Source organism: Macrosteles quadrilineatus, unplaced genomic scaffold (genome assembly GCF_028750875.1).
Source record: "Macrosteles quadrilineatus isolate MER2022 unplaced genomic scaffold, UCM_ALF_1.0 Scaffold_3__2_contigs__length_128488019, whole genome shotgun sequence".
Classification (NCBI taxonomy): domain Eukaryota; kingdom Metazoa; phylum Arthropoda; class Insecta; order Hemiptera; family Cicadellidae; genus Macrosteles; species Macrosteles quadrilineatus.
In genome coordinates this window covers 73308593-73318568 of record NW_026542596.1, presented here as the reverse complement: position 1 = coordinate 73318568, position 9976 = coordinate 73308593, and the positions used below count along the sequence as shown (strand labels likewise).

General features: G+C 33.4%; 1 protein-coding gene across 1 annotated transcript; it reads left to right on the top strand.

Annotated features, from left to right (window-relative positions):
- Positions 1–1161: 1161 nt before the first annotated feature.
- On the top strand, positions 1162–9563 carry LOC128990205 (uncharacterized). Its single transcript, XM_054412495.1, has 3 exons — positions 1162–1269; positions 5899–6105; positions 8584–9563. Exons 1-3 carry the CDS (start codon positions 1221–1223, stop codon positions 8784–8786), a joined length of 459 nt encoding a protein of 152 aa, XP_054268470.1. The 5' UTR covers positions 1162–1220; the 3' UTR covers positions 8787–9563.
- Positions 9564–9976: the final 413 nt, after the last annotated feature.

The window sequence follows — 9976 nt, the reverse complement described above, 5'->3', positions numbered from 1 at the left end:
GAACTTAAACATGACACATAAACATCTTATCCATTGATTAAACATGTTTTCATAGAGATTTATCATTGTTATCAATCAGCTGATGGCATTTGTTTCAATTATAAATTAGGAATGTGTAATTTTGGGAATGTTTGTGATTTTGAATCTTATGTTTTATACCTATACTACTACACCTTCAGCCTGCAGTACCCATATACACCTAGTACACCTATACTATTTACTTGTGAGCTGCTTTCTGATTGTTTGCTAGTTTTCTAGCATCGTTAAAAAGAGCTAAATGCACACTATGGAGAAACTGCGACGCACTCAAGCGTACCCTTACACGAAAGATACATTATAGCAGAGATACCTTCTTCAGACTATAAAATAGGGCGAGAAATCTACTGTATTATTTAAGGTGAACGTTTGAGCTAAAACCATGTTTATTTTTTATTGAAATTATGGTGAAGGGTTATTGTCAGGCGCCCCTTTAAACCCAAAAATATTTATCTCGTTAATGATATGTTTTAAGCTTTTACCTACTATATTCTAATTAGTTCTTTTACACCAGACATATCTTTATCGTATATTTATGTATTTACTGGATTTAGTTGCCCTTTGTCATTGGATTTTTTTTAAATAATGGTCTTGTATAATGAAACAGCTGATCTTAGTAAAAAAACTACACAAATGCATCCCACTTCATTCTTTCATTCCTTCACTCATATTCTGTTTAGAATACGCACCTAGATGGCGTCCCTAGGTATTATAATAATTAATATGATATTATACTATAACCCAAAATGCAATAACCCAAATATGAATGGAAACATTGTGGGATTTTGTAACTATATTTACTGACGAAGATCAGCTGTTTCTTGGACCATTTTCACCATGACCAAGGACATACAGTTAGGTTTAATTTTAAACCATCAAAATGCTTGCAACTTTTCTCAAGAGGTTAAACCAGTTTAAGTTAACCAGTTATTCCATTACAAGTTCCCTGCTAAAATACTAGTGACGGAATATGCAAGCAGTCTACTAACAAATAGGTAGTCATACTAGCCATGAATGGGAGACGTTGGTACATCGGAGAAGAGCACGAGACGGTTTTGAAAGTCCGCTAATTGGAGTAATGAGGTCCACCTACACAACGTCAATTATTCTCAATTAAATGACAAAAACAGCTGATTTGGTGACCATTTGCATGAAGTAGCTTACTGTGAGACTTATACTTCACCATGCTTCATCTAGTGACTGTCGTCCTGCTGGTCCTCTCCGTACACTCAGGTAGGTCTGGTGACAGATGATTTAACAATTAAATGACAAAACAGCTGATTATGAAGAAGTGTGCATAATAATATAGGTTAGGTTTGAATTTAGTTTGTTTTCGGCTTTTTTATCATTGTTTTGAATAGTTTAGATCTTCTTAGTACTTTAAGTAAAAAAATATAAGTTTAATTGTATACTTCGTTTTTTTTTAATATATTAAATTTGCCTGTAAACTTATTTCAATCGTCTAAAATTATTTCTTTTGAAAGCACTATCATATCAAAACATGATTTTTTTTATTCACCATTGAAGATTGAAGTTAAGAATCTATTACCGTTGATCGTATAGCATAATGTATGATTAACACTTACGATAAATACTTTTAACAATTTTCTTTTCAAAAATAAAATATAAATAAGTTTTACCCTGTTAACAAATTTATTTCTCATATTTCTTACATAACACGGACATTTTTGTTCATTCGTTGTTTATTTATACATACCTCAAGAATAAGCGGTTGAACTATCGTCCATTGGAATGACTTCACCTTTCGATCGTGTAGGGAGGAATTCGAGTCGTATTTTATTATTGTGTGTGTTTTGATAAATTTTCTTTTTTTACTACTAAGTTACTTTTTTAACCAATACACTTTTCAATATATCTAACCATAATAATATAAATAATATATATTATAGTAAAAACATTTTTATTCCCATCTAATTATTTAGCAGTATGACTCAATCATTAGAAATAGTACATAGCAAACTCATTTTCATTTGCAGCGTACAATTTAATCATTAAAGTACTTTTACTTTGAGGTGACAAAGGTCAATTGTAATATTCATTACATGAGTGAAGTTGATGTCTATTTATCAAGTCACTGTTCATTGAGAAGTTTATTAGCAAATGTTTTTTAACAAGTGAGGTAAACAAATTGGTCCACTTGTGATCATTCAATAAATATTACTTAATTAATTGACACAACGAAGTGGAGTTAATGGATTACTTTTTCATTTTATTGAATGAGTCTGTTGAAAAATAATTTATAAATAAAAAACTTTTTTAAACAAAACGTTTTTAAACGCCCTAAAAAGTAGAAAATAATTTACAAATAATTTATAAATATGTTGAGAGAGTATAAATACTTGTACGATTTAAAACGAAAAACGTTGGGTGCATGCACTTAATTTATAATAATACATTAGTTCAGTAGGTGATGGTAATTGTAAACTATCTATTCATGCACCCCACGTTTTTCGTTTTAAATCGTACAAGCATTTATACTCTCTCAACATATTTATAAATTATTTGTAAATTATTTTCTACTTTTTAGGGCGTTTAAAAACGTTTTGTTTAAAAAAGTTTTTTATTTATAAATTATTTTATACTTTTTAGTTTTAATGTGTGTGCATGTTAAATCTATTTCAAGCGTCTATATCAGATTAAGACAGAGGCATGTGGGAAATCTAAGGTTTATTTTTAGTTTCTTTGCATATAATTATGTATTAGATTGCATGTATGGCCTACCTACTAACTATAAATATATAAATATATTTGATTTATTGTTTACTTTATAGAATACTAAATAAATAACAAATGACATTATAAACAAACTCCTTTATATCTGCAATCAGATTGTTTATCTTTATTTTGAAATGTTTGTTTGTATAAAGAATCTCTTGGGAGCAGAACCTGTACCTCTTAACCTCTGCTTTTTGAACTGTCAAATTTAAGTATTTACAGCTGACTTAAATTAGTTGATATATTTACATCCTTTCAAAATGCAAACATGAAAAATTTGGAAGCCCATGGGGCGTAGCCCAAGGGAAATATGAAAATTAAATGATATAATATCGCATTGTCATGCATTTGTGAGCTATGTTTCAAATTTCAAGTCTCTCGCTTATCGGTTACATTGTTTAAAATTGATATCAAAATTTGTAGGAAAGCGAGCTAATAAAAACAAGTCCATGGGGCGTAGCCCGAAAGGAAATATGAAAATTAAATGATATAATATTGCAATGTCATCCATTTGTGAGCTATGTTTCAAATTTCAAGTCTCTAGCTCATCGGGAAGTATCAAAATTTGCAAGAAATCGATTTAATAAAAACAAGCCCATGGGGCGTAGCCCAAGGGAAATATGAAAATTAAATTGTAAAATATTGCATTGTCTTCCATTTGTAAGATATGTTTCAAGTTTCAAGTCCCTAGCTCATCGGGAAGTTAGTATAAAATCGGTTGCAAAATTTGTAGCGGACAAGAAAGCGACCTAATAAAAACGTTTTAATAATAAAATACTTCAAAACTTCATCAACTTCATTTAAATCAAGTGTCTGTTTTTCTTTCCATGACTGTACATGTTCCTGTATCTGTTTCTGTATTGTTTTCCTTTATCGTAAACAATATCAACAGTTTTCGTTTTAATTTTTTATTATTGTTTTGGCGGAGTAATACCCGTTGCATAGACATAACGATAGCCGATATTCGTATTCGTATTAGTAAAACGATACGGTAACCATTTTGGACGTAAATTTATAAAGGTAACCCATGAGTACAAAAATATTAGTTTTGAGTGTACTGAGGTGTTTTTAACGGTTTTTGGTTACGAAGAAAATTAAAAAAATTTAAATTTAAAAAGTTCATGTTATTTTTATACATAATAATTTAACTGTTGTAGTTTACTTGTTTATGGATATATTTTTAACAAACCTCGAAAATTTATTGATTTAACACTAAACTATTAATATCCATATATCAATCCCAAAGTACCCATGAACTTTTGAGAAAACTACATGTTACACCCCCATAAACCATGTACTTAAAATGTTCGTCATGACGAGAAACCTTGTGTAAAACTATCCATTATTTTATAAATTCCCCTTTAAGGTCGTTATTCCTTTCTAAAGGGAACTTTCTATAGGCTATACCTAATGTTAAAAATACCTCAGCTGTACTTATTTGTTTGTTACTCTTTCAATCTATTACTTTATTAAAATCAGAATGATTATTTGTTTGTATTATTCTATTATGTTTTGTTTAGTTCAGCTTAACTTAACCAATCAATAGTTTTATTAAACTTATGAAGTCAAACGGGGTGAAGCCCGTGGGTAACAGCTAGTTTTACTAAAACACACTTTATTTCCCTCTCTATAGCAGCAAACTTAGGTACTTGTTAAACCTGATGTTATTTCAATAGTTTTAATTGAACATCCAATTAGGCAATAGAAATTCGCTTAGTCTGCAGGTTTGCTGCGGCGGGGTATATCAAATTAAACTGTCAAACAGGAGGGAGAAAACATTCGACTGTCGCGCACCCTAAATTGGCTCAAAATATGTCCTATGTGAATAATAAATTATTATAGCTCGTCCATATAGATAGGGAGTCTAATTCCGCCTCAAGAGGTCAATGCTCATGTTAATGAGTTGAATAGTTACTTAATAGGATATTTTACAATATTGAGGATATTTTTTTGCTTAATCAAACGCTGTTGACATTTCAGCACTGCCAGTCTCGTTTATGGCTTAGTTGTGTTGGCGGAGACCGGGGACATATCGACCGATCCTCAACCCCGCGGTGGCGCCCGGACAACCCCTTCGCTGTCTGACTTCCACTCGTCTCGACATCTACAATCGCACAATATGTCACATGTAGAAGACTGACGAGTTGCACATTTGAATAACTAAAACCTAGAAAGCTATGAAAAGATGTCCATTAATTGGACTAGACTTAAAATTCGCAGTAATTTTTGGGCAGTTAAAAAATTACCGTCGAATTTATGTATTTGATTTGAGATTGATTGAGCTACAGACAGGGAGCAATTATGTAAATTTGCGATTTCTAACATTTACGCTTTTGAATCAAGTCATACTTAGAGGACAGCTTTATGTTGCATATTTTATGTCACATCTACTCTACTACCAACCACAAGGGGGAAAACAAGAGGAGGAAAAATAATTTAGATCGTAGTAAACTTTGAAAGCGGTTCGTTCATAAAGTCAATGGCCATATTCAATTGTATCTCTATTTGTCCGGTGAGATGACAGCCTATATTTAGATTTGTATAGCCTAATAAAAGACTAGCATTTCTACTTGACTCTGCTTCAAGGTTACTCATAATCTAATACAAAGTTCTACATTTTGTTTCCACCAGAAGACTTGTTTACATAACGAAAGAAACTAGGCCTAAAATATGGACGGGTATTAATGGCACCAACTGACCTGAGTCAGGTAGTCGGGTATTCCTGAATTGCGCCAACTACACCAGCGAGCCACCCAATAATTTCATTAACTGGGCCGCAAGTGGCAGCCCTCTTTGACTGTATAATTGAGTATGTTAGGTCAGGTTAGTTTAAGTTAGGTTAGGTTTAGTTAGGTTAAGTTAGGTTAGGTTAAGATACGATGACACCTATACATCAGGCTATTCCCTCTGCCGGCAACTCACCCCTATTATACTACCTGGCTTGGGCTTGACGCAACTAAGGAACATTTCTTGGGACCCTTGAGGACATGGCGTAATTAAGGAACTCGTTGGCGCAATTAATTCACGCTCACAGTCAACCTTGTTAAAAATCCGTATTTTGATCATCTTTATAAGAGACTTGTTATTTACCCTACTTATTTATTCGATTAAAGCCGTATTTTGCAGGGGAGAGCCTGAAATGCTACGTGTGTTCTTCAAGAATGGACCCGAACTGTAAGGACCCATTTAACAAGGATTACAACATACATCAACTGGAAGACTGTACACACGAGTCCATGCAGAATATCAGAGAGAAGATTCCCGGTCTGTACTACAGCGCCTACCACGGTGTTCAGCCCAGCGACTTCGTCTGCATGAAAGCTGTCACTAAACGTAAGTATGTTAAGTTAAAGCATAGACAGATAGAATGAAATATATACCGAAAGCTGTGCTGTGGTTAGCATAAGTTCTGGCGTCCACCGCTAGGAGTGTCGTGCAGTTACGTAGCGCATGTGCCATAACTACACGGCGCTCCTAGCGGTGGACGCCAGAACTTATGCTAACCACAGCAATGTCAGTATATATTTAATTCTATATGTCTATGGTTAGAGTGATCTTAAAAGGTTCTAAACTATGTCCTGTTATCCTTGAACACTGAGCTCTTAAAAAATATTCTTGCTTAAAAATAGCTGATCTTAGTCAGTATAGCGAAGCTATCAGCTAATACTTTCAACACTTTGCCTGGGTGTTAATATTTAGTGCTATCCTGGAGCTGACTATGAAAAGATTGAATCAGAATATTAGCAGATTCGAAACTGGGCTCAATGTCCTTCTTTATCATTGTTAGACTTTTGATAACTGCTACCTGGGTAAAAAAAAACTGCTGATTTTAGGTAGTAAACTAAGCAACAGAGATAACTTTATATCCCACACTCACTCTTAATTCAGCTTACTATATGCACCTCTAGCGGCGTTGGTGTGTTGTGTGCCAACATTGCACCGGTCTGCCTATTGCTATGGCAATAACAGAAATAACAAAAGGGTAAACATAAACATTGCCTATACTTGTCCATTATGAATTAAGTGCAACAGCTGTTTCGGTCTGCCGGGACAGCGGCGTTGCCACTTTTGTCTCGCTGAGGCGTTCTGTTAAGAGGCCATAGGAAGAAATCAAAAGGAGTCAAGTTTGTTTGAAAAGACTGAATTGAAAATATATTGAAATCATTGCACATTACCCCACTTAGTATTTACAGTATATGATGTGTCAAAGTAGTGTATACTATTGTATTAATAGCATTGTACCATTCTATTGGTACTAGATATATTTCAACTTTCAATATTCGCAATGTTCTTAGTTTGCTGTTTCCTATGCGACGTTCGTCATATCCAGTTGCCAAGGTAATTCCCACTTGTTAGACAGGATTGCTGTGATTATACTTGTTGCGAAACTTTGCGATTGTTCCTGGTTAGTTTCCACAATGTAACCATCGTTTAGAATGTCAAACTATACATCAACATACAAATGTGACAATACCTTATGCGTCGCGTTATTCCCCTGTAGATAATAAAACCAGTAAATCAGCACTATGGTGCAAATTAATTTAATTGCAAATTGTTTATATTACAAGCCCCGTTAATCAGGGCAGGTCATCTATGCCGTAATTAAAGCAAAATGTTAAAAATGTTTATTCAAATTGCACACTTTGCACTTTTTAAATAGGTTTTAATAGTGGTAATTTAGTTGAAACCCCCATTAAATGATAACCAGGTTAAAGGATGTTTACACAACCGTTTTTTATTAGTTTAAATTATCTAAGGTGAACCGTGCTTATCTCAAGAAGTATTGGTTCTTTGCACTGGACAAGCTATGAGATTGTTGTAACAGTTTATTGGACGACCAACATCGACCGTCTACAGTTTATCAATCACACTTGCCAAGGGAAGAAGAATAAACACGACAAGTCAAAACATTCTTGTCAACACTGGGCTTCCTGTGTTATCGCCAATACAAGCTATACATACTGAACTGAGTAAAATCTTACGGCGACAAAATTATGTAGAAAGTATAAATATTTGATCTTCTGCAGAGAATTGTAATTATTGTACCACACTAAAATAGCAAAAGCGTTGTCAATTAAAAATGTATATATAAAAAAAATAACATCACGTTACTTTTATTTTCGGATTTTTTATCAAATTTGATTTAAAATCACACAAATCTATTAAAATTAACTTCCAAATGATAAATTTTTGAATAATTTATATCTTATTTACGTGTGTGTGTGATTGATATAATTTGAGGAATACTTTGCTATTAACGTATTTAAATTGACTTTTGACATCCTTGCCACACATCTGTCTTCTCATTGTTACTAAACCGAAAGTTGTATAGCATAAAAGCAAGATCCATCCTGAAAATCCAGGTTGAAATTGGTTTCTAAAAAGGGTCAAAAGGTACTGGCGAACTTATTACCAGTCGAGTACTGTGACTATATTCACCTAGCTAACCACCAACTATTTATTTACAGCAATAGACTTTGAGGGTACCCGTGCGCAAAGTGCGCAAATAACACAATCAAAATTTGTTTCCGAGACAATACGAATCCAATGCAATACCCTTTTCCTTTCAAAAGTTATGTTTTGAAGACAGTTATAAGGCAAATAAAACTACTAATTTTTCAATATTTTTTATATTTTAGATCAACATTATGAAGACGTTAGCCTACTATTACCAAAAACGTTGCCTATTTAAAATATATTTTCATAAACAGTTTTGTCTCTACAATCTGTCTGTCGAAAACCTAACTAAATGATCAGCTGTTAAATTGCAATTTCATATACTCTCCTCCATTTTCTCCTCTATTTCTCCAGGAGACGACGGTGATGAAGTGGTTCGAAGCTGCACTATACCCCGTGCGGACACGTTCGACGTCTGCGCCCAACTCAAGTCTAAGGACACTTTCTGCAGGACCTGTCTCGGAGACGCGTGCAACTCTGCGGTCGTCCTGTCGAGGTCTCTAATCATCACCTTCCTGCCTGTATGTGTGGGAGTCCTGGGGTTCCTCAAACAATAGAGTGACGTCATCCAGAGATTGTGGAAACAGAGACTGCTTTGACAAGAAAAACTTTGTTTCAAATTGTGTTATAGATTCGTTATAATTTATCTTTGCAGCCCTTACGACCTGAACTACTCTCACATATACCCAGGATGTAGATTCATACCCAAATGTGTAACTTTTCACAAGAAATACAATACATCGTTTGGTTCGTCCCCGATTTATTTCGATGTAGTTTTGAATTAGTAAGCTTATGTATACTGATTGTTATATACGACAATTAATTTCTGTGTCCTGCACTGTATACCCAGAATGCAACCTCATACCTAAATATTCAATCTATGTCAATCTTTGCACAGAGAATATAACACTTAAACAAATCGCCATCTAACTCATCAACCTTATTTAATTCATGTCAATGTAGTAATATAATTAATTACTAAGCATTTGTACACTCGTTTTCGTAATTTATCTAATACTAAACTGTAGGTAAACTATGTAAATTGTTCTAGCTTGTAATAACTGTTTAGTGTACGAATTAACAATTAAGTCACCTTGTTACAAATGTAGGTTAAGTAGTAATTTACTAATACTGCATAAGGTTCATTTAAAATAACTTAGTAGTGCGTAAAAATACTAATAACGCTGTTTTGTATAGTGTAGACCATGTATTAATAAAAATAACTCTAAAAAGATATCTGCAATCATTCTAAGAACGACGTTGTTTGCCAAGTTTATGCTTAAGAGAAGCTGTTCCAACTAAAATAAAAAAAAAACATTGTAAATAAACCTAATTGAAAAAGATAAATTATTTTACTTATACCATTGACTCATAGTCAAAGCTTATCATTTACTATTGCAAAGCTTTAAACTTCATTTTACTGTTTTTAATTTTATAAGTAAGTGGTTCCAAGCGCTTACGTACGTATGATGTAAAGTAATGCATTAATAAATAATACAATTAGAACACCAGCAAAACTAAAGTAGCAAGTAAAGCAGTACGTCTTGCAAAGTAACTTAAAATCATGTTCGGCTTATTTATACATTTTTGTGCAGAAATTCTTATCTGTGGTAAAATGAAGCTTAATCTTTGGTAAATTCAATTACAGTAGTTTACATGTTATTTTTCTTTAGAGCACTTACTTTTTGTGGACTTGTACCCCATCTCTATCAACCTAAAGGTTGAACGTGGTCATCCAGGTAAACGG